Source organism: Mus musculus, chromosome 13 (assembly GCF_000001635.26).
Source record: "Mus musculus strain C57BL/6J chromosome 13, GRCm38.p6 C57BL/6J".
Classification (NCBI taxonomy): Eukaryota; Metazoa; Chordata; class Mammalia; order Rodentia; family Muridae; genus Mus; species Mus musculus.
Window position 1 is genome coordinate 76,827,263 of NC_000079.6, and position 25,606 is coordinate 76,852,868.

General features: G+C 37.3%; 1 protein-coding gene across 13 annotated transcripts in view; it reads left to right on the forward strand.

The window, feature by feature from the left end:
• Positions 1 to 25,606, forward strand: part of Mctp1 (multiple C2 domains, transmembrane 1) — a 650,923-nt gene that overhangs the window by 444,901 nt on the left and 180,416 nt on the right. For all 13 annotated transcript variants that reach the window (XM_006517462.4, XM_006517466.4, XM_006517464.4 and 10 more), the window contains one exon: positions 420 to 539. In XM_006517462.4, coding sequence (XP_006517525.3) covers positions 420 to 539 — 120 coding nt within the window. The remainder of the gene's footprint in view (positions 1 to 419; positions 540 to 25,606) is intronic.

Genomic DNA, 25,606 nt, shown 5'->3' on the forward strand with positions numbered 1-25,606 from the left:
AGTAAGCAAGCTTTTACCTAAGATTAAATCAAAACATCGCAAAGTATCCAATTCACTTTAAAATCTCTTGGAATTTAAGTATTTAGCTGATCTTAAAACAAAGAGTTCAAAAATGAATAAAGATCTGCATCTCGTAAATAGAAGATTTTTGTCTTATGAGCAAACATACTGACTTATTTGAAAACCATATTTTTAAATATATGTTTAGCTACAAAATTTTGCATCCCCCTTTATTCTTCCCTTGCTTTCTATTGGCACTTTGTTTTCTTTAAATGGTGAGCCAAGTAGCTTAATAGGTCTCTAGGACCTTATTTCCTTTCTAGATCCTTTCTAAATCACCATGAGCTTGAAGAACCATACTGTATATTTGGTCATTTTCTGTCTTATAAATTCTAATACTCTTTTTATTTTCCTTACAGCTGCTTCTAAGAAACTTTATCAGAACAAAACGTTGTGTCATAGTGCTTGTAAACGCTGCATACTACGTTAATAGTTGCTTTGATTGGGATTCGCCCCCAAGGAGTCTTGCTGCTTTTGTGGTATGATCACACTGTATTACTTCTCCATTGTTATTCATCAGATTCAGTCATCTTAGCTCCAAGTCTCTGTGGCTATAGTAACAGTTATGTTGATAGAGCCATTTAAAAACTCCTATTTTGAGACTTGACTGGACAGATTTGCTGTGGGCAGGAACCTGATGGATTGTTCAAGGTTTGAATCCAAGAATATATTCCTCAGATTTCCGGAACACAAGACATCTCAGCCAAACTATAATTTTCTCTGACACTTATAAAGTAAAATGTTGCATATTGTACAATTCCAGATCCCAATAGGAGAGCCAAAAAAAGTTCTCTGTAGAAAATAATGATATTGGAAACAGCCCTGACCATCCTCACTGAAACTTTGTAATACTCTAAGTTTTGTCAAAACAGGACCATCTCTGACAGTGGAAACACTGGCTGGTAAGACTTTACTATGTGAGTCGAGCAGAAAGGGATGTGACCTACTTCAAAGTTGTTTTTTTGGTTTCTAGTTTTTAAAAAGTCATATGATACTGTAGTTGACCCAAATAGCCTCCTTACAAGGTTCATCCTGTACCCTTTACGTGGATTATTTAATAAGAACTGATGGCAAGACCAATGGCAGTGGCAGAAAATCTCAAAAGGCTCTTCCAGTCAGCCTGCCAGGACTCATGCTGTTGCTGCTTGTTCAGTGGAGTCTGTCTTCTGAAATTCTTTATTTTGTTTTGTGATTGTTGGGAAATAAGCACCTTATGCTTCCTTGAGCTGACAGTTTTGTAAAAGATGACAATGGTATGAGGGCTTACAGGAAGGCCTTAATTAGAGAAACAATCGGGTTTTTAGTGTTGCCATAAAAGTGAATGTATGCTTTCAGTTCTTACAGCTCTCTCCTCCCCATAGCCCTTGTATGGAATTCTCATTAATGTAAGAGCACAGGAACAAAGACTGCATATGTCCCTTTGTGTCGTAACTTACCAGAAAGTTAGCAGCCTGCTTCCTATAGACACTTTGTTAACTCCTTAAAGAAAGTGATGGTGATCATCATTATTTATAAAACAAAAACAAAAATGAAAAGACCCTCTCTCTGATCCTTATAATACCGCTCACATAATAAATATATCGGGGTATTCTAATTTTCCATCCGCACAGAGGCATTATGGTTTTAAGTGAAGTGATAGGGAATTTCTACATATACTTTAAGTCATTACTTTCAGGTTCTTTGAGGCCTTATAATAACAATAAAACTTTATTTAAAATGTCTGCTGCCATTTCTGATTGACACTCTTTATCACCATCCTCCGCAGCTGTTTGTGAAATTCGAAAACATAAAAAATGTATATAGTTATATGATTTATTCAGGAACATGCTGTGGTTTGACATTACAGCATGTTTTTAAGTCTTCATAAACTTTTTTCTAGATTCCAAAAGTCATTTGTAAAATTAATTTAAGATGGTAGCCCTTTTTCACAATCTTCTTTTGCTTCTTAAATAAGAAGTCAATGAAACTCTGAGAAACAGGCACCTGCATGGAACCTTACTCTCAGTGATAACACTGGAAAGAAACAGTGCAGTGCAGAAAATGCAGTGTCTGCCTCAGCCAGTAACCAGTTTGTAACAGATTCAGCCCTAGAAACAACAAGGCAAGTGCAGGCCGTTTGCCCAGAAAACACAGGGTAATAAAGGTAGGAGACAGGCTAAAGCCAAGTGTGAAGCATGAAAGCACATAGCATGTGAAGAGACAACGTTAACCATTTCATCATGACAAAGAAAAAGTCATTGCACTTTAGGGAATGTGATTGAAGTAATAAGTCAGAAAACCACACTGTCGTGGCATCCACAGGGACGGGATGAGAATGAGCTCGTTGCCTTCATGGGCTCTCCCATCTCCTGAAGGCTGCTCCCTACTTAGTGAGGTTCCAGTATAAATGGCCAACTAAAACTTTTCAGTGAGGCTGCCAATCTGAACATTTTTCTTGTGTGGAGAAACTCCAAATAAATAAGGGTTTGCTATAATAAATCTGGTTATTAAATCATGATAAGAACATGTTAATACCATCAAAGCACTTTCCCTGTAAGTTTTTTATGAACCCAAAACTCTTTTATCAATTACTTCTCTTACCAATAATCTACTTAAGCATAGATTGAATACTGATATAGAAAGATTTATATGAATAAAAAATATTTATCAGGCACACTCTATGTACCAAGGACTTTTTGTTTATATATACATACATAAAATACTTTCACTAAGAATTTGTTGTTTTCAACAACTCCATAATGTAGACTCTATTATTCTCGTAGTTTATAGAGGAAGAAACTGACGTACATAAACTACTTTGCCTTACATGGCATGATAAATACTCTTTTCTATAAAAGATGTTGAAATGTATATCTTAGAATTGTAATATTATGCAGAAAAATACCTTGTGAAAGATTTTCAACCATATTATAGAGAGGTAATGAGGTACTTAAAAACAAAATGTTTCAAAGTTGCCATTGCATGAGCAGAGCCTTATTAGGACCAGTTTGTTGAAAAGAACTGATTTCTATTAGATGACCCTAAGCAGCCCCATTGTTACAGAGAGATCCCTTCCATCCTTCCCTGTTGGCAGATTACTATATACTTATATCTATTATATATATTATCTATCATATATCTACTATATCTATTATTATAATTTTGGTTCCATTTGTCCCATTCTTCCTAACTGCAGCTGCCTTATGAAGGGTATGCATTTGTATCATTAAGTAGCTTAGTTTTAGGCCCAGATCAGAAAGCTTTTTATTGTTTAAATAATTTTTTCCTATTCTGTTTTGGTCTTCTATTCTAATTCAGTTCTCCAACAAACAAACAACAGCAGAAGAGTGAGGTCAAATGGAGAAAAACGATCATATTTTGCATCTCAGTGTCAATGAGCGTGCAAAGGTGGACTGCAGCCACAGCCCCCAGCTCTGCCCGTGTTACTGGGGTTGCAGGCAACAGAGATGAAATCAGTGAGGAAGGAATGGAAAAAGGAAGGCACACAGGCTTCTAGGAACAGCCTTGTTTCTGAGTGCTATGACTTAGGTATTAAATTTTCTGATGAATAGTATTTTTCTAAGAGAGCGCTGTTGTGTATGGTGTTTAAAGTTAGGATCAGCTATTGTAGACCTGGAAATTTTCAACAGCCTCTTAACCAGGTGTTTATGTTCTTGTAGAAGTCAGTGAGTACAAAATGAAAAAAGGAGGGGAAAAGGAGGGAGGGAGGGGTGGAGGGAGCAAGTGAGAGAGAGAGAGAGAATATTTTCGTTCTTTTCAATACTGTCATTTCTCACTGTAATGAGCACAAAAATAACGAGAAATCTGAGCTATCAGTAAAAGGACACACTTCAGTGTGCGTCAGAGAATTATTTTACAGGACAAACTTTCATCTTTAAATGTGATTGTAGATAATTTGTGGTACCATCTGTCCATTTGGAATTGTTTTAGCCTTTTCTGTCATTATAGTGTAAGTGCGGCTGTATTTAACATTAACATTTGATATTTTACACATTTAATTTCTGTTCGGCTGTGTGGTCCCTAGGGAATGAACCCCTGGTGCTCCACGAGAGAGACAAAGTATTGATCAGTTAACATTTCAGCTACATTTATGTATGTCGCAAAATTAATGAAAATGCCAGACAAAAAATGTCAGAGTGCACAAAAAGGTAGAATTTAAATTTGCAACTTTAATGAAAAGTCTTAAGATGTGCATTATCAAAAATGTCTTCTTGCCTTTAAAGTACAATTTCACACAGAATAACTAACTGCAAACATATATTTTACTTAGTGGAACAATGAGCATGAATTATGACAAGATATCAGCTTCTCACAGCACTTAAACTACAAAATGGTGTGTTGAATGCATAACCATTGGCCATAAAAATAGTAGCTACTAGCTTTGACTCTTTTTCTCCTGACCAGCCCCAGCAGGCTTTCTAGTAAGATTCTGGATTCTAGCCGTGGTTTTCCCTTTTTTCTTTCTTTCTTTCTTTCTTTCTTTCTTTCTTTCTTTCTTTCTTTCTTTCTTTCTTTCTTTCTTTCTTTCTTTCTTTCTTTCTTTCTTTCTTTCTTTCTTTCTTTCTTCTTCTTCTTCTTCTTCTTCTTCTTCTTCTTCTTCTTCTTCTTCTTCTTCTTCTTCTTCCTCCTCCTCCTCCTCCTCCTCCTCCTCCTCCTCCTCCTTCTTCTTCTTCTCTCTGTCTCTGTGTGTCTCTGTCCCTGTCTCTCTCTCTGTGTTTACAAATAGAATTCTATCTATACTAACTCATCAAAGACACTGGATACATCCCTTTTTGGCATCTTGAAATGCCTGCTCCCCTTTGCTTCTAGACAGTTTGTGTTCCATCTTCAGTCAGTCCTGTTTTTGAAAAGGAGCATATGGGACCACAGGTTTCCTCAGAAACCCTGGGCCATTGTGGTATTAAAGAGAACACACAGGGACGGTGCATGCATAGAAATGAAAAAACCACAAGACAAGAGGAGAAGCTGACCTTGTCCTCAGTGTCCTGAAGACAAGAGGCCGTCAGCAAGCCTATGTACTTCCTGTAGAGAAAGTCTGTGGCTAGTCAACAACAATTTTTTTCTAACAATTATTACAAGCTATAAAAGCTTTAGAAGTGGCCTTCATGGTTAAGGACTGAAAAGGCCACATTAATCAAGGGGAAATACGAATGTGAAAACATAGGCATTGGTGTATCACTTGAGGTTCAAGTCTTTGCATACATAGAAGAAGATACAGGATCATTCACTAGCTCTAGTGAAAGTACTTCACGTTTACAGCTGAAGTTTCCATTTGGGGAATATAACAGGCATTAGTAATACCACACCAACAGAATTATGGGAATTTTCAATTTATTTTTATAGAAGTACTTTTGTTACTACAATTATTTTTTTAGAGCTAGAAAAAAATAGAAATGTTCCAGGCACACATTTTGTTACTTTCCCCACAACAACAACAACAACAAAAAGCAGCAGCCCTGGAAAGCAAAAAAAGAAGCATCATTGAACATAACACACTGCAGGACTGCGGGTGATGCTCTCTCTCTCTCTCTCTCTCTCTTTCTCCATGTGTGTGTGTTTGTGCTCATGACTGTCTCTGTGTGTATAAGTGTGTGTGTTCAAAATTACAGTCAGTGCAGCTGTCTCTGTGCTCATAGAGTTTTCATAAATTATTTATCTAAATTTTTAAGCCATTCCACCCACCATTCATAGTATTTGTTTCTCCTGCAGTAAATTTATACAATTTAGAAAACAATGTGCGAAAGAAAAGCGCTCGCCTAGAATTTCATTGATTTGGGGAATTATACACCTCTAAAGCTGCTTAAATTTCCCTTGACAGAATCAAAAATGTTGACAGTAAAATTTTTCTAATAGGTTGAAAGTAAAATTCATATGGAAAATTGATATTCAAAATATATATCTCCCCCAACCTTATAAAACTCCTGGCAAGAATTCTTCCTCAATTATTGCCCTTGATCATACAAAAAGTTACAAGTTGGGTTTTCTTTCACAAACATTGTATGTAAATTTTTACAGTTGCAAGAACATCCTGGAAAAGAAATCATTTAGAATATGTAGAGTTTCAGGATTAATCACCATTGGCTAAACTCAAGACTAAGTCTTAAAAAGCTAGGAAATCAGTAATAAGGGAACAGGGCCCATCCCATCTTCGCATACTGCCTGAGGAAACAGACCCTTTGTTTTGAAGGGTTATATATAATTTATAACCCAGCACTGGGTCATATCCATGCTTGCTTCTTTTTGAATAGGGCTTGTCCCCTTTCATCACTTAAACCTTGGGTCTGTTGTGCTTTGAAAAGTATGTTGCTCCTAAATGTACTTTTATATTTACAATCGCAGGAATTGAGTTGTAAAGTCAGATTAGCCTCAGGTTTCCTATGATGTCAGCTCTACCGCCTTTATCCTACAATGGGAACAGTGCCCTGCTGTCATCTCAGTAAGCTTTGCTTTGTGGATAGGAATAGTAAAGCCATGTCACTTCTGCCAAAGTATATGCTGCTGATCTGTACCGTAAGTGAGCATTAACTACAAATCAGCAACAGAAGCAGGAGACTACAGTGAGTGCAAGAGCTCTCTTTCCTGGAGCTTGAGGTTGGGTTGGGAGAGCACACAGGCCACAGCTCACTCTCTCGGTGTGCTTTGCTTTCCTATTTGGGTGTTGTCCCATTTCACCCTGTATTAATTGTGAGATCCTTTAAAACTACTTAATTTACAACTGAGCTAACTACCAATCATAAAATAGTGAATCTAAATAGTGAGTAAGGAATGTCTGTCTCCAGATTCCTAAATCAACATTTTTTTTTCCTCTAAGACTTTCTGCTTACCATCAAATTAAGTTAAAATGAGGGACACCCTTGTTAAGGAAAGCAGCAGTCCATTTGCATTATGATCCATTATTATTTAACATATTTTCCAAAGAAAAATATTTAAAATAATGAGCTAGTTACATGAGTTACTCCACTTGATAAAACAACAGTAATACCTCTTTCATGTGGTGGTAAATCACAGCAGAGGAAGACTCTAATTCACTTTAGTTAGGATGGTAACGTTCCCTGTGCTTCCACAACCTTTCACATCAAGCAAATCTAAGCAAATTGAAGTTCAATGCCTTCTCCTATGTCTCCTCTCTACCTCCTTGTGAGGGCATGCCGAAGAATTTTGAGCACATCACTTACTAAGTAAGAACCGAGCATGAAATATGGCGGATGAGCTTGTTTCTATTTTGTTGTCGGGCTCTGGCCATCATTTGAGCACCCTGGAACATCATAATAAGAGCTGGGCAGCCTTTGCCACAGTGAGAGCTGTGAGTTGAGAGTGCATTGCATCAGCAGCTGCTGTTGTGATCACGGAGGCCCTCCACTCAGAGACCATTCAGAGAGGAAAGGTGTTCATGACAGTCATCAGGACAGTCAGCAGCATCTCTAAGGGAAATGCAGAGAAAATCAGAGAAGAACGGAGAGGGTCGCACAGGAAGTAGATCAAATCTTATATTGATAGTTGGATAAAAATGAAAGTCTGCCCTTACTTCAAAGGAAAGAATAAGAAAAATTGATGGCAAAACTTGGCTTTTATTTGGTCTTGGGTGTCTTACCTTTTACATAGCTCCTAAAGAGAATATGCAGGAGAAATTAAAGACCAATTTGTCAGAGAACTGACCTTTAGAAATACTTTTAACATCTAAGATTGTTCCGGACCTACCAAGAACAAATGCCTCATAGTGTTCCCGAGATGCTCCAAACAGGGCCGAGAGAGCTTACCTTCTGTAGAACCCAGGCTCAATCTTCATTGTCTTCTTAGTTCTCCTTCACTGTGTTTACTTTTTGGTGTTGGCAATGAAATCTCACTTGCGTTTCTATAGTTTACATATGATGCAAACCAGCCTAGAGAAGGCATTTGGGTCACCTATACTAAAGTATTGACTACATTAGAGTTCATTTTACAAAAAGATTTGTTTCATTTTGAAAAAAATGTGTTCTTACCTCAGACAAACTCACACCAGATTTTCTTCCACATCCCAGTTCTACTCACTCTTTACTGAGTTTCATCCACAGGGAGAAGTCTGGGAACATTATTCTGTACCAAGTATTCTTGCTCGTGGTGAAAGTGCCGTGGCTTTTATCCATATGTTGAATTAAATTAATTACTAGTAGCCAATCTTGTATTTAACATGCACACCTGTATGGATGGAACCTGGGGTCAATACTAATTGTATTTCTTAGTTGTTCTCCATGTTATTTTTTGAGATAAGCACTTTTGTTGAACCTGGAGGTCACCTATTGGCTAAACTGGGGGGGTCAGAGAGCTCCAAGTATCCACCTTTTCCAGCCACCTCCGCACTGGAGTTACGGATGCTCTCTGCATCCAATCTTTCTCAGATCTCAGCTCCTTTAGCTCCTGGAGCACAGCTGTCTGAGCCCTCTGTGTTCTTAAGTGATTTTAAAAGCAGCTTTTATTAAGTTATTCCATGCAAAGGTGAGAAGGAAAGGTGAAGGAAAAAGAAAATCATTTCAAAATAGTTATGCTAGTTTTCTCTGGCCTGTTATGCATGGCAAATGTGTTCACCATTAAACTAAAATTCCATCGTAGCAATTTATCAGCAACACACACACATATATGATTTTTTAATTCCATGTCATTATATTTTCTATAGTTAGGGTACTTCAAGAAGTCTTCAGTGGGTCTTAAGTGTTTGAAGCAGGAATATTTCATAGAGTTGTGCTATAAAATGCTGGAAAATTTAACAGTTTTTCATAGTCAGTAGGAGAGAGCTTTTGAATACAGGTTACTAGGGATAAATGTAAGCCACTAATTACCTACAAATTAGTGCAGCAGAAGTTTGTCAGAGAATGATTTATTTTGAACTTATAGTAGTAAAGTAATGACTGATTCTCAGGGGGAACTGTTCAATTCATGGGGCTACATGTACATTTTCTAGGTAGGTATCAATATTAAGAGTGTTGAATCAGTACCTGCCTTGCTTACATCTTTTATAGAGAGTTTTGTTCTTCTCCTACAAAGACCTGCAATGTTGTACCTCAGCCAGAAGGCTTGTATTTAGAGAATTTCTAACCTACTAACTGAGTTTATACTATTTCTCCAATCTTTAAAATACACAGATCATACGGCGTCCCAGATCTTAGATGGTATGTAGTTGAATGCCTTTAATGTAGGCTTCCTGATTCCAAACAGAAAAGTGTGTTCTATGAGACAAGTCCTTGAACTTTGGAACATGTTTCTCCATTGTGGCAATGCCATAGGTAATGGCACAGGACTAAGCAAGTTCACTGATCCCTTCGAAGAATGGAGGCACCACATGGAGAAAGTAGAGGCTCATGTCTCTATGCAGAAGGTGCTAGGAACACATCTACTCCAACCCCACCCTCAGAGTAGTGCTCTTCACCATGTCAAGGGCCAGGGGCTTTCAAAAGTAAAGAGTGCATGGGTTCTCAACAACGTGATGAAGCCGCTGAATGTTCCATATGGCAGAGGACTTGGAGATGATCTTACAGTGCAGAAGTTGACCATGCAAAGAGGCAAATCAGCAGTGTCAAAGCTCCTCACTGCTAGTAATGGTAGTTTCAAAGATAGCGGGTGCTTGGCATGTCCTCTGGAAGTCTTAGGGTATAAAACTCAGCCCCAGACTTTGGCATTTGCTGTAAAGGAATGTGTTGAGTGGGAGGAAATTCTGTACTTGATGTAGCAAATGAACACTCAATGTAAGTTACGTGTGAACTCCACACTTTGGTGAACTCTTTAATTAATTGAGCTTGCATGGCACCAGAACTAGGAGTAGGGGTGCAACTACAATAACAAATAACCCTGGGAGTTCACTTTGTGTTTCAGGAATAGTGGAACAATGGAAACAAGAAGTATTATTATTTTTCTCTAAATATTAGAAAAGAAAAGAGGGAAGAGAGAGAGAGAGAGACATGTTAAACTTTATTTCCCTTCTTTCAAGTATGAATCATCTTTGAGTACATAGCTCACAGTACCCATCCTGACAAACCTTGACATAATGGTGTAACTTTCCATTAGATTTAATAAATGCTAAGAAAAAGCTGTGTATTTTTAATCCCTTGAATTCTCAGTTTCTCTAGAGACCAACTCATTGGTCCATGTTTGTCCAGCATGTATACAGTTCTGGTACTGAATGAACAACAACAAAAGTGAACACTTCTTGTATTACTGTCTTCATGAATATCCTTCGAATTATATTCAAAAATCTCCACATAACATTAAACAATATAATGTAATATATTTCCTTTTGAATTAGTGACAGAACTGAAACAAAATTCTAGGTACATTTTTAAGATCTACATTATAAAGTATGTGAAGCAGTGTTTGTTATAAACTTGGTGCACCAAGTTATTGGAGTTACTGAAGTGAATACAGCTAAATTAAAGCTTTGAAGTTCTTAAGTAGAGGGACCTGTGGATAAATTAGACTCGAATACCATCCATGGGCACAACAAAGGGTTTCATTTCTGAGGCCTATAATATTACAATATTTGTATCACTATGGAAAAGAATTAATAAAGTTATATGGGAAAGTTTTCTACACTGACCCTAAAAATAGGGACGATTCGTAAGGAAAAGCATCCCACCATGCTTGGCTTGTCCTACAAAAACAGTATCAGTGACATTTAAGAATACCTGACTTTTATTTATATTTGACAAGGCAGCACAGCCCAAATTTAAGAAATGAGGAAATAAAATATATTGTAAACTGAGAAATGTCATTTATTGGTATTTTAATCTATTACCTGACATGACAACAAGCAATAAATCCAGTCTGTTCTGCTCAAGGTGCATTTCAGTCGCCATTAAAAGGGCTTCTCATTTTTAGGCACACACAATAAAGCTATGTGGGAGGACTGGCTCGGGTGACTTTAGTGACAAACTTGAAGTTAAAGCTGTGACAGCATAAGAAGGCCATCAGATCAGATGAACTGAGGAAGACTCAGTCCAGCCAACATCCCAGGGGGATGGGGGCATCTCTCGCCTCTGTCTTAAGGGGAGCATGCCATTATTTCCTCTTTTCTTTCTCTGACTTCTCTTTTCTTAGAGGGCAGAGATGTTCATTGAGTACAATAGGAGTTCTCTCTCCATGTCTCTCTGTCTCTCACCCTCTCTCTCCTTCCTTTCTCCCTCCCTCCATTCCCCTCTGTCTCTATTTCAATCTCTCCCTCTCTCTTTGTCTTCTACCTCTTTTCTTTTCTCCTCTTTCTCTTACATGTTCTTTCATTTTTTTTTTTTTACAGACATTATTATCTCCTGTATTACCAAGGCGGGGAGGGGGACTGTGGGAAGGAAAAAAGAAAACAGTTTCTTCCGAGGAAGGAAAATGTTACTACATGTTACTTCAGATCATCGTCCTCCTTCTTGTCTAGTCTGTTGCCTCAATTAATTTTGTACGCAGCTTTCTTAAGCCAGAATCAGTCCATGTATCCAGGCAAACACATGTCCAGTAAAGTGGGCAAGGGGCCAATTTCTGGCATCTCTTATCTACAAAAACATTTTCATATCTGTAAGGAAACAGTTAGTTTACAATTAAATTTTCTAGGAGCTATTTGGTAATGTTTTTAGATGACAAACTCTCTTAATCTCAGTTACAATAAGCAGAAATTGTGAGTGATAGTCTTACACATAGACTGTTTGGGGTTTTGCTTTCATTATAGGAGCTCGGGTGTTCTTTAACATGATTGAAGAATTTTAAAGTAGGCATTTTTAATATTTGCTGCCTTTTTAATTATTACTTGTTTAGTGCAGCACTGTAAGCACGGGGATTATGAGTTAATAAAAATGTCATAGTATTAGTGTATAAAACACTATATAATTTTCCCCAGGTAAGGATTAATGGCATAAAGCTATATTCACAATACTCTTAGTGTATTGCTCCTTAATATATTTAATTCTCATGTTTAGAAAGCAATTTATATTGAAATTCAGTAAGGAAATATTTGAAGAATTTAGTTAAACAGTTTAATCCAATGATCTTTGGATACATGGATATTTTACATAGTTTATATTATGTTGATAGGCCAAATATTCTACCTAAAAATTGATGTTGAGAATTGTAAACACTGTCTCCATACTTGCCAGCATGACCTTATTGAGATTCATATCATCCTCCTGATCACTAACACAGCTGAAAAATAAAATTAATAAGCCATTACGTTTTTATTACATAATTGTTTTTGTTCACGTAGATAAATGGGTTTCTTTTGAAATGATTTCTCTCTGGCTTTGTTCCGTGGTGACAGCAGGCTGTTAGCATGTATCTTTATACCATCAGAATGAATGAGAGATATCTGTATAAATTATTGATTCACTTGAGCCTACCTCAGTAATTCAGAGCTGAAAACTCTGGCAGCTTATCTGATAAAATGCTATAACTAGCAGACTGAAGTTACCTACCACAGCAACAATTGCCAGTCGGGAGGTCAAATGCCCTTTTACCTTTAGACCTGAACACCTGCAAATTGAGCTGTAACCCATTCAGAATTTTAAGAACAGGTCCATTGTTGCAGGAAGTAGAGTTTGTTTCTTGGAGAAAATTATGCCAGTTCTGGTTCTGAATGAAAGACAAGGCTTTTATTACTCAGGGGATATTAGGGCTGACTGCTTTTTTGAGAAAACAAATTTGCTGTAACTTTATCTGTAATTTAGTCCTGAATGGGAGCAAATAGACAACACATTGTATGGGGCAGAAAGAAGAAAATAGGGGTTTGTTAAAGCTATGCAGGGGCTGTGTAACCATTATATTTCCGAGGGCAGTCTTATCGGAATATTTTGGTTACAGCTTTAACACCAAGTACCTGTATTGAATTTTAGCTTCTATTAACATTTGGAAGGGAGAGGAATGACTAAAATTTTAGATGATAAAATGCCAATTTTTTAAAAATTACTGTATAGAATTTAGAGACTGGCCCTATCCAAACACTCTAGGAATAGGAACCTTTCTCATGAGATTGAACCCTGGACACAGTCCTACTTGGAGTGTATTGGCTATTTCACTTATATAAAACAATCACATTTATAACCTTAGACTTTTCTCAAAAGTCTGGCTAGCCTTACCAGGGCTAAGAGTAAAATGAATGTTATTAAATATGAGACAAGAAGGCATGCTGAAAGAAAGAAAGAAAGAAAGAAAGAAAGAAAGAGAGAGAGAGAGAGAGAGAGAGAGAGAGAAAGAAAGAAAGAAAGAAAGAAAGAAAGAAAGAAAGAAAGAAAGAAAGAAAGAAAGAAAGAAAGAAAGAAAGAAAGAAAGAAAGAAAGAAAGAAAGAAAGAAAGAAAGAAAGAAAGAAAAGGCATGCTTCAGCTGCCGTGCCTCCAGGTCACACAGTTGGGTGAAACTCATCCCTCAAGCTAATCACTTGAGGTTCCTGATGGTCCTTACTCTGCAAGCTCGATACCTGCTGTGAAAACACCCAATTTTACAGTTTTGCAGTTGACCACAGGCATCAGACAGAACTAGGTTTCCAAACATTTTTAGCATGTTCGTATTCTAAACTCCAACCCTGTCAATTAGCACATTTTCTGTTAAAAATTTAACTAGTCGTTTCTATTATTGAACAATTATGTCAGTTTTTCCATTTTCAATCTTATTTTCAGTTCTTTTCCGTGGCCACAGAGGAATATATTGAAGCCCATTCATAAGGCTTGCCTCTAGCAACGCTTGTGACTCCTTCTTCCAAAACAAATTTAGAAAATTCTTAGGGGTTCATTGCTGAATTGCCCTTACTATGTTTTGGCTTATATAAGTAGATATAAGTAGCTATTTGGCTCACTCTCTTTTCTGTTTGTTACATTGTCTATATATGGCAGAAGGAAGTGAAATCCTTTGATAGAACACATGCAGTCCATGAATGGATTTTTAGTATGTGCCTGCCTCTCTGCCATTAGGCTTCTCCTGTTCTTCCAGCTCCCGCTGGATAGTCACCTGGCATGCCCATCATCTTAGCCCACTGTCTGCAGTGTGGTTCCAGCTACCTCAGCTTGTATCTGCCACATGTCACTGAAGCATACTTGTGTTTAATACCATTGAACTTCTCCTTTGTAACCCACTCTCAAGGTTTCAGCAAGATAATTTGCTGATCAAATCTGTTATCTAGGGATAGAAATATGATCATCCTTAAATAAATAACACACATTTGTCAATGACTTTGTGGATAATGTGCTTTTGATTTACTTAGACTTCTGAGTAGTTTTATACAAAGGTATAAAAATCTATAATAAGATACTAGAGAGCAGACAAAGTAATGGAGTAGCCCTCAGACAACACCAGGTAAGAACTTTCTGATCCTAGATACTCTCAGGGGTGCTCCTCTTGGTAAGAATTATACCTCTTTTTTTTTCACTTAGAAAATGATTAATATGATATAACACTTCACATTATGAAATATGAATAACATCTAGAAAATATTTCATTTAGAAAATTATTAATGTGATTAACATGAAGTAACAGGGAAATGAATTGATTATAAAGATAAAAAGCTTCACTGTGCTATTCTTTGTGTGAGGCGAACTAAGCAGACAGAGTCACATTACCACAGTAAACTAAGCCATGTAGATGGGCAGCACTGAGCCTTCTCTGCATAAGGAGGCCCCCACAGGAGCAAACTTTAACAATCAGAAAAATACCCAGAGGAAGAGGGAAGTGTCTGAGCCATGCTCACCTTCCTGTTGTCCTTTGTTCCTCTGGAATGCAATAAAGCACTTTCTCAGTGCACCGACCTTATGGACCTAGTCTCTGAAATTTAGACTTGTATGGTGGCTTTGATGTAAAAATATCAGTCATTTCAAGGATGACTGATTACATATGGTTTTCCCCTCCAAAGTACCCATGTTCACCTTTATAACAAAATTTTTTCAAACAATAATGTGGTTTAAAAATCATTTTAAGTTCCCTAATGTAAATGATAGAAATCAAATATTGGATTCACAACAATAGCCTTTATTGGTTTGTGACAAGTGATCCATCTTTTTATATTAGTGAAGCTTTCTGAACCAGATTGTTTTTCATAATTGATAATTTGTGAGTCATATATTTATTATCTGTTCTTTTATGGCTTTAAAAATAGTGAATGATGCCAAAGATCACTGTGCCTTTGTAGCAGAGTGGTTTTAGTGCAGTTTATTGGCTGGCATCTTCTGAAAGCATGTTGCTGGTAAGCTTTGCAGAGATAAGAAGATAAATTTAAAAGTAACCCTTGCTGCAGAGAGGCATAGTAGATCTAAAATTCATGCCACTAACATGAATTTAGTTTTAGAAGTTATTCTTTGTAGCATGAAAAGATAAAACATAGCAAGTAAAAAGAAAGCATCAAGTAGAATTCTATAAGCTGAGAAAAATGGTATTGTTACAATGTGGACAATTTTCCCAGACACAGTATATGTTTGAATGACACACAGCATACCAGGCTACCTTGCTACCAACATTACCAAAATAATGTTCAGTGATTGAAAACTTTTACTTGATTTGGTAGCATTAGGATAAAAACTACCAATTATAATATAGTTTTCATTATCCAGTCTTACATCTTGTTGGTAAAGCCTCCGACAGTGAGATGGGAATGCCTTTGTTGGGACTTTTACTTGTGTTGTGGAGAGGTCTGCACACTCATTTCTATGAGCCAGGTAAATAATAAGAGGACCTGAAACATCTAGCCAGCCTAAGAGAACAATATGTAAAAGCCTTTTTAAACTTTTAATTAATAATTCTTTCACATAGCCTGAATATTTTTAGAAATTGTACCCTCAGTTGTATTGACTGAACACAGTATGAATCAGTTGCAGAAGTAACAATCAAATTTAGAGATCTATTCAAGAAGAAAAGTATTTTTAGGCGCATTAAATATTCATTTCCTAGAAAACTTGTTAAGAATCTGATTTTTAAAATTATGACTCTGTCCTCGGTTTTATAAAATTTCTCAAAGTAATTATAGAGACCCACTTCTAATAAAAAGATTAGCTATTTAATTAAAATAAAATTGAGATCATTTAATCATTTCATAATTATAGGTTATGGTTACATAAAACTAAATATCATATATGAGGCATTTACTCTTCAGGAAGCCTTCTATGAGGTGGGATGCTGCAAATTAGCACCTTCATTGCCCATGCCTGTGTAGACTGTCTCATACATTCCTCCATATGACAACTTGGAATTCATGCTTCAGTAGAAGGAAATGCTGAATATCATACAGCTGCCTGCAAATCAGAACAAACTAGAGTGCTTATTTTACTAGCAAATTAATCTTCCTGAACGTTTTTTATTTGTTTGAGCACTTACCAAGTGAATTTTGCCTAAGTTTATGACTTATGAATATTTCAAAGATGTATTGTACTTAGCATTGTATCACTCAAAACAAAATCAAGTGTTCACACTGTACTTTTGAATGCAACTTGCATATGTTTTAAATTGTGTTTAAAACTAAGGCTGTGCGGAACTTCCCTGGTAGACCAGTAAGCAGGGTTTGAGCTTTATAAATAGAAGCAGTAAGATCTGTAGGCTTCTCTGGCTTACACTGACAATATGATGTGGCATCTCTAACATGTTTCGGGAGGATTCACTCTACCTTCTGCATGTTTTATAGGCCTCGTTTATAACATGTGAGTGACATTGGGATATGCTTATTTGTATGTATGGGGTGACAGAATGTTGATGTGTTTCAAACATAATATTCATAATTATTCCATTTTAAGATAGACTTGTAGTTTTTTATAGTTGAAGGGAAGTACTTTTAAATACATTTCTAATAATCTGACGTATAGATCTGTATTTCTGAATTTCCAAAAATGTCACATGTCCTAAAAGTTTCTGAGAATGCAGTGTTAATTTGATGCATTTTTCCCATGAAATACTGGATTTTTTTTATTCCAACACAGATGACCACCTGAGCTTTATAATCAAAGCAGTTGGCAGTTTCCTATTGAAGAAATGCAGCTTAGAAATGAAAATTGAATTATTATATATGATATATTGCACATATTTGAATGAGTCTCTTTTAAAGTCTTTAGAGAGCCAGGGAGAGTTTAGTATGAATGGCCCTTTCTCCCTACTTCTGCCACCTCATGAGGTTGCCTCAAACCATTAAACACTGCAATTACTGCACTGAAGAGAAGATTATTAATATGGATTCTCTATGGAATCCATGTAAGTAATCCATACAGATTAGGAGTGTTATATTACATTATTGAGAGAGAATATTTTCTCTATCAAAAAAGCAATTTACATTTGTCTGAAGATCAAATACCATGTGAAACAGTAAACAATGTTAAACCCTAAGACTCCATTCTAGCTTTAAATCAGAAAGTATGTTACAAATACCCACGTATGTTACGATATCTTTACCTGCATCTGAACTTGCCTTCTGCCAGCAAATAATGTTCATACTGTTCCATTCCTCCTCTGCCTCTGCACAAATTGTCTTTTATGTCATTCTACAGCATGGCCTGTAGGGGGCAGTGTTGCACCACAAAAATCTCTTCAGCAACTCATTTAGTTCAGCCAGAAAAAAACTTGCTCCATTACAGACCTGTTAAAAGCAGGCAGAAGCTATTTCCATAATCGTAGACTTTGACGATGGTCTGTAGTCTTGAAACTGTGACCTGCAGCTTTAGCATCCAATTGTTTGGCCTTAAAGTTCAGGTTCTTTTAAGGAAGTGGTTTTACTTTGTATCATGACCCCATGTGAGCTGGAGACAGCAGAGTGACTAGGAACGTAACCTGGAAATCAGAAAGCCTGGGCATGAAGTGTGATGCTTTCAGCCTTACACCATCTCTTAGATTAAAATAAACTGACAGATCTCCCAAGTGATAGCAGAGCACTGTAGTAAAAAAAGATGAGAAGAGTGTTCCTGAAATTAAGCACTTTCTCCCGTAGAAGAAACCGTGCTGTTACATCTTGCTGCTCTTAGAGGCCGAGACCTGTTCAACCACTTCTATGAAGAACAATCAGAGATTAAAACATGCCTTATTATCATACTATTTTTTAGATAGCTAATATAAAGTACAATTACATATGTCATATAAAGTATATATGTATTTGTAAAGATATGTAATTAAGTTCATATTGTGCACATATAAGCTGTATATGCAAGGAAGGTAATTTCCTTCCCTTTGAAGCAGTATTTGAGAATAATTGACAGAGGTATATTCATTCAAGCAGTGCAGAGCATGTGTTCTGTACCCAAACTGTACCTTTATTCCTAATTCATGAATTGAAAACAGTACATGATGTTTTAAGAATTGTAGCTTTTGGTTTATTTTAGAATAATAAGCTGTCTTGCAGAGAGCTGTTTGCCAGAACCGGAAATACTTTTGCAGCTTCATTCCCTTCTCAGTGCTTTGACTGTGTCCACCACGATAACAATTCTGTTCTAAATTGGGATTCCAAGTTGATATGTCCTGATCATGTGAAGCAGAGATAGAGGTAGGTTGCATAGAACAGGAGACAAGTAAGTTGGGTTTTACAGTATGAGTAGGAGTTTGATGAATGCTGAGAGCTGGAGAGAGCACTCCAGATGAAAGGCACATGTCAATAAACAACACGAGAAAACATTTCCTTAGCTCTCAAACCTGTTATTATCACTTCCAGAATATTTCTATTCCATATTATGACTATTCAAATGTCTACTAAGGACGTCCTAAAAACAATTTTATATTTTACATCTTACTGAGAAAGGAAATTGATTTTCTATACACAAAATTCTTATCAAACAAGTATGCCTCACACCCAAGAAGGTCTAATTCCATGATCTTTAAAAAAAAAAAAATTTCCAAAGCCATGACGATCCATTCCTGTGTATAAGAGAGACTTGTTGATTTCACGGAGTAAAGCTTGGCTTCACTTCTCACTGAAAATATTTTTGAATAGGGAAACTGTTCTTAAGTGGAGAGAGAATGACCCTTGCTTGTAAACTGTGTGTTGAGATTTTTAGTTACAGCTGTTAAGTGCCAGAACAGTCTATGGTACTGATTTTGTAGAAATTATCCTGTATTTCTAGGGGCTCTATGGCATTAACTACCACATTAGCTGATAAAACTACAATCACTTTTTTGAAGCATGAAAATAATGCAGTCACCACAAACACCTCATGATAACTGGGACTGCATCTTAACCCTTCATCCTCGCATCAAAATATGCCTGTCAAAGTCACAGAGTGGGAACAGAAACATTTCCAACTGATTGAGGCAAACACTCCCATCTTCAGTGGTTAAATAGAGATGGCACTTCTAGCATAGAGAACCCAGGACTGTGGAGAAGAAGTATCGAATGGAAGATAGACAAAATTCTTAACTGCACACTGTATGTATTACATGTATTATATTGCATCAATGACCAACCCCCTTTAAGTATAACTGTTTTCCATGTTAGTTATAAGTAGATTCAGATTTCTGCACGGTTTTAAATATTTTAAGTGTGATCTTTTCAACTTTGAAAGGTATTTCTACTTGCTACAAATATAGATAGAATGTCTTTATTAGTATAGACACAGGTCTTCCCTAGACCCTCTCACCAACCCCTCCTGAAACCAAGGCCACACAGTAAATGACCTGTGGTTTCAGGAGTCCGGTCTTATCTGAGCTGAATGAAGCTGAAGTTGCAGAGATCTTGAAGGGTAGCAAAGCAGGTGCTTGAGCAGGTGGGCTTGTGATCTTTTGTAACCTGGCTCTCATGGTACTAGAATGATTGCAAGAATCAACAGAGCGTCCTCTGTTACAACCTCATCTGGGGCATCAGCGCACCAGGGATTGATCATGTGGGGTGATGAACTTGACCTCCTGGGGATATTTCTCTTTCTCTCTAATTTACCCCAGCTCAGTGTATATATACACAAATACACATATTGCTGCCTTTTAATGGTGGTCAACAATGTTTTATTCTTTGTGGTTTTTTCTTTATTCCAAGAAACCTACTCATGTGTGTTAAAAAAAATGGCAAAAAGAAAAGAATCTATCTTTGTTTTCTATCAATCCCCATACATCCTATATCCAGAGGAATACCAAGGATATATCTTTGAACTAAAGAGAACATTAAGACTTTATTCTTTATTTTTTAATTTTCTCTAGAAGTGAGAAAATATTAAAATAAAAATTAAAGTATAGAAAAATATCTAGAGCTGACAGAAATCCCATAGGAAAATTAACTTTATCTTATAATACCTAAAAGTATAAGTGAAGTTGGCTTTTGAAAAATGGACAACAGCTTTTTTTGATTATTAAGGTCATCAAGGGCCATTTAATTGGCCAGGACACAGGATTTTAGTTTATAAAGCAGTGCTCATCATCGTTTGCTGTGTCTCACTAGAGATCTTTCTCAAGCCAGGTTGACTTAGACCCTCAAGGACATTTACCAGGTGAAGATGATGGGCTAAGACTACATGGATGCTGACTGTCTAAAACCTAGGTCCTTAAGCTCCAGTGCATTTTGGGATCCGGTGGAAGGGTCTTAAAACCTAGTACTCTGGGCTTTACTGCTCAATTCTTTGTATTATTAAGAAAAAACCAAAACTTAAGAATTTACACATTTAGCCATTTCAGAAGTGATATCATTTGTGTTGCTTTGGGACCACAATTTGAAAATCTCAGATCTTCTGCCATCTTTACTACATATTTGTTAAAATTACCAAGGTGGCTTTAGAAGAAAACACACAAAGAGACACACAGAGACAGACACACACACACACACACACACACAGACACACATACACACACACAGACACACACACACACACACATTTACGCGCACACATTGCTTCTGCCCCTCAATAGTTCCTTCATGGGTCTTGGATAGGGCATTGGTGTGAGGAATAAAATCCAACTCCTCTCTTGTTATGTTAATGTGGACGGAGTCTAACAAGCCCAACTGGATTTCTTCCACAAAAAGATGCATAACGAATTGTAATAGGAGGAACTAAATTAAAAGTAAGAAGGAGAAGGAGCTAGGACTTCAAAAGATGGAAAGACACCAGCAGTCAGTGTGGAGGAGGGGAAAAAGGTAAAACTCCTTATTTTTCTCATCAGTATGAAGTGAAGCCTGTGAGTGAAGGCAGTTCAGAAAGTGTTCCTACAACTGGCAGCTGGGGAGCTGCCAGGATTTTGCTGCAGCTGACATCCTGACACCCTTCAATCCATTTTCTTCCAGTATCTCCTGCATGCTTCTTAGCTCCCTTAGACCCAGAAGGGAAAACAGACTCTTGACGCCTAGCTTTTAAAGCTCTGGGCCAGATAAGGGTAGCTGTAGACATTAGTGAAATGGATAAATATAAAACATCACATTCATTATCAAAATTTTGTTGAAATTTTTAAACTTTTTCTTTCCTTTCCATTCCCTTCCTTAAATAATAGAAGCGAGCCTGCAGTGTTGACAGAGAGCCATCAAGACACAGTGTGAAGCAAGATCTAGGAAGAGGACAATTGTGATTGTTCACAGTCCCTCTTGGTATTTACTGTATGTTCTATTTATAGTACACTGATCAGTTGCTCCCAGATAACATTTTGTGTTTAATATTAGGCTTTATTTTTGCAAGAAATTGACTCTTGCCTCCACCTAATAACTCAGGTGGCTACATTCAGATGCTGAGGTTGGATTGCAAATGCTCAGCAGCCACAATCTCTGCTCTCCCATTAATCAACTTCAAGTCAATCTCTTGCTTGTACCTGCATAGCTCTTCTAAACTTCTGTATCTTACTCCATTTACTGTTGAGTGTTTTGTTGGAGTTCTTACGTTTTACAGAATCCAGTGTAAAACCTACTTAAGGAAGTGCAACAAAAATGACCTCAAATCTTTTAAAACTATCTAAAGCAAACATGTTGGGGAGAAATTGCCAAGTCCATTACGTAACCCCAGCCTGTCATCCATGCTTTACTTTTCTCTGTGGAGCCCTTCCTTCAGTCACTGGATATCTCACCTTCTAGGCCAGAACTGGGAAATACCTACTCCTACCACCTCTGGTGTCCTTCCCAGTGATAGACATTATAGACAGATTACAGTATTGTGTTCACATACAGATATCATAATTTTCAGCAAAGTGCCCAAGTCTCGACTACCCATCATTGAGGAATTAATCTGCTTGCTATTCCATTATTTGTCCTGATTGTCTTCCTTCATGAGTTTGATCTAAAAAGAGGCAGACCAACTTTCCATAGTGATTTGATGTGGTAGACAGCTTTTGTACACAGTAGGTGCTCAATGTCAATGCATTTTATACATCTTATTTTGTTGCCTAATATAACCATAAAATATAATTCATAGACTTTTTGCATATGGGATTGTTTATTTGGTATTAGGATTGAAGTCAGGATTTTATGCATGTAGAACAAACATTCCCTGATTTATATTCCTAGCAATGTTTTTAAATTATTTTGAGATGGTCTCTTACCAAGTTGCCCAGTTTAGCTGCGAATTTACAATCCTGTTGTTGAGCCTCCCAAGTATCTGGGATTACAAGTCTGTGCCACTAAGCCTAGCTTATTTAATAAACACCATGTCTATTAAGAGAAGCTTCTGCAATCCTTTTTTATGCTGTTATAATTTACTAAACTTTTTTATAAGGGAAAACAATTCTAACTCAACATTTTTCACAATGTCTGACTTAAAGGAGTTGTTTTTTTTTTTTTTTTACTAATATTTTGTTTTACTTTCTTGTTTCTAAATCCAGTAATGAAAGTAAATACTTATTAAAAGCATTATTTAACAAGTTTGATCTTCTATTATGGCGTAGTATGAATAGCTCTTATTCATAAAAAGGCCTCCATAATGTTTGCTTTTTCTAAGGAGGCTTGTTCTACCTTCATTGTTTGTGAAACTGCTTAAAAGCAATTATATGAAGTCCTTTCTTCATTGATGACTGTCCCTTAATGTTACTAATAAAAAAGATGGAAAGATAAACTGAGGCACAGACATGAAGTCATGTTCCTGTTTTTAGGTAGTATAATCCATATGCCAGCATTTTGTGGAGAATGTGTTGTTTATGAAGTAAAATATGCCCTTCAAACACAGTTTACAGGCATTATATGAGAGCAGTCTTTTGATATAAAGGAAACATAATTGAGAGACTTTCTTTAGCAGTGCCCCAGTGCTTTCTCAGTATGCTCCCTAACGTCTTCAGGGGTGGGGCTTGGCACCTTTTGATTTTGTGGCTGCTTTTACACTTTATTCTTTCTTCTTTCCCTCGCACACTTAACACCAAAACCTTCTCTGGTCCTTTTTAAGTACTGCAGCAACTAAATCAATCCTGAGTGGCACCCACTTCTAACAGCGTTGGCTGTGGCTCTGTGTTAATTAGCTCCAGTAGATTATCCCCTGGTGTGTGGTGGGGTGGTGGTGGGAACTCTTCGATGTGCAGAGAGCCTGAGAATTTCATGTTTATTTTCATGTATTGAGGCAAATTCTCAGTATGTCTTCAAATTATCTCCTTGGGGGTGTTTTTTCTGAGCTAATCTTGACAGAATCTTCCTGTCAGATATGCCCATCATCAAGAACAGTAGAACGGTGCACACGAAGGAACCTCTGTGCTAGGGGCTGTATGCAAATTTAATGGCCAGTGCATTTCTGCTTCTCTTACACGGATGACAGACATTTTAACAATGTGTTCCACATTTCCCTCTGGGAATTCAGTTGGATTCCTATATGAATAAGAGTGCATATATATGCCATTTGGAATGTATCTTTGAATATAGTACAGGGGACATATATGCATAAAATGTGTTTATATATATACATGTAAGCCTGTTTATTATAAGAAGTGTGTATATTGGGATGCATGTGTGCAGACAGGAAAGAGCCAAGCAGCTCTTGATAAGAGATGTGTCTACATCCCAGGGAGACTAATCAGCTGCTGAAAAATAGATGGGGAAAGACCTGGTAAACAAATCTATATTGCATGCAATTTCAAAGCATTTGTGGTGGGGGTTATGCCACTGTGAGATCATGCATAGCAATGGCATAGAAAATCAGTATTGTTTTTCAGCTACTTTTTAATGGGAAAAATACATCTCCTAAGAGCTCTCCAATCTAAGTGCCAATCTGTATGAGTGACCATCAGTTTGTGACTGACATTATCATTTTCCACTATTATATCTGTGGCTGCCTATACATTAAGTCTTTTCTTTGCATGCTCTCCCTCCCCCTCCCCTCCACCCCAGTGGCATCTGCAGTTGTGTCTACAAACCTCCATACCCTGCTGAACTTGGCTGCCAATCTTAAAAGGACACAAGCAAAGCTGGTCTTGTACTTACCATCAAGTCTAAGATACAGGTCAGGCAGCCAACTCTGAACATTACTGTCACTGGTGGTTCTCCCAGGTCAAAGATACTTCTCATTGTGGGAACCTACTCTACACCAGGTATTTAGCTATTTTATGTGAAATGGCCCAAACTAAAGGTGGTGCTCTCTATCAAAAATTCCTCCCAGTCCCCCCCCTCAAAAAAAAGCAGATACAAAAATCCACCTAAAATAAACACAGACACCCTGTTAAAGCATCTTGCTTAATATTCAAATGCAATGTGAACCCTTCAGGTACCTCTCTTGATAGGTGAGTACTGCTGCAGAATTCATCCTCCTTGTCTTTTAACTGTGTACCTCCCCAGCAGACTGTGAGACTGTGACGGGACTCCTTCATAGGGATAGACTCCAAGCCCCGGGAGCTGAAATCCCTCGCTAGCTATCAAAAACAACTGTCAGTCCAGTTGCTAGAACAAAACATGATGCTATTTTTTTTTCTCCTAACACAAAGTGAGAGATGGAAGAAGGCACAGATGTTTTGTTGGGAGGATGATGGTGTGGGAATCAATGGAGGAGGCTAAAGGTCCCAACTCAGGGGTCGCAGGAGGGGCATGGAATTCCCATCCCGTTGTAAGCTTTTCTCGAGACAGAACTCTGTTCTCCTAGACCCTTTAAGGCCTCCCGAGTTGCAGCATAGGAATGAGAAGTGAGAAGGGAAGGTGATCTATCCCCTCTCTGTTCCTCTCTGCGTATTTTAGTCTTCTTAATTTTGTCCGTTTCCATAAAAAACAATTTAATCTTTAAGAGCTGATCCTCATTTTCCTCTTCCATTGTCAGACTAAGAAGGGTCCATGCATTTTTTTCCCTTCCTCTGACACTTGGAGAAAGCAGGATTTCCTTTCAGTGACACTGTCTTGAGTTTTACACGGTGTACTTTTGTAGCACGTTGGATTCCAGGACCATTTCAGAGGCTTCAACTATGTGTCCCCTGTGGCATCACAAGCAGGCGCAGTTCTAGTGCTTGCCTGAGGTCATCGCTCTAGATCTCCAATTACTGCCAGAAGACATAATTAGATATAGAATTGAGGATGTGCAAAGCTTGCAATTTTGAGAGTTCATTTCTTGCAATTAAGGGGAGTTAATATTTGTTGAACATATATTATATACCAGGCCATTGCAAATGCTATCATGTGATCTTTGTAATCATCTTTTTAAAATAGGTACTTTTATTTTTAGTATTTTTTTTTCCTCAGAGTCAGAAATCAAAGATCAGGAGCAATCACAGGGTTAAGCAGTTCCAGGCTTGGCTTGA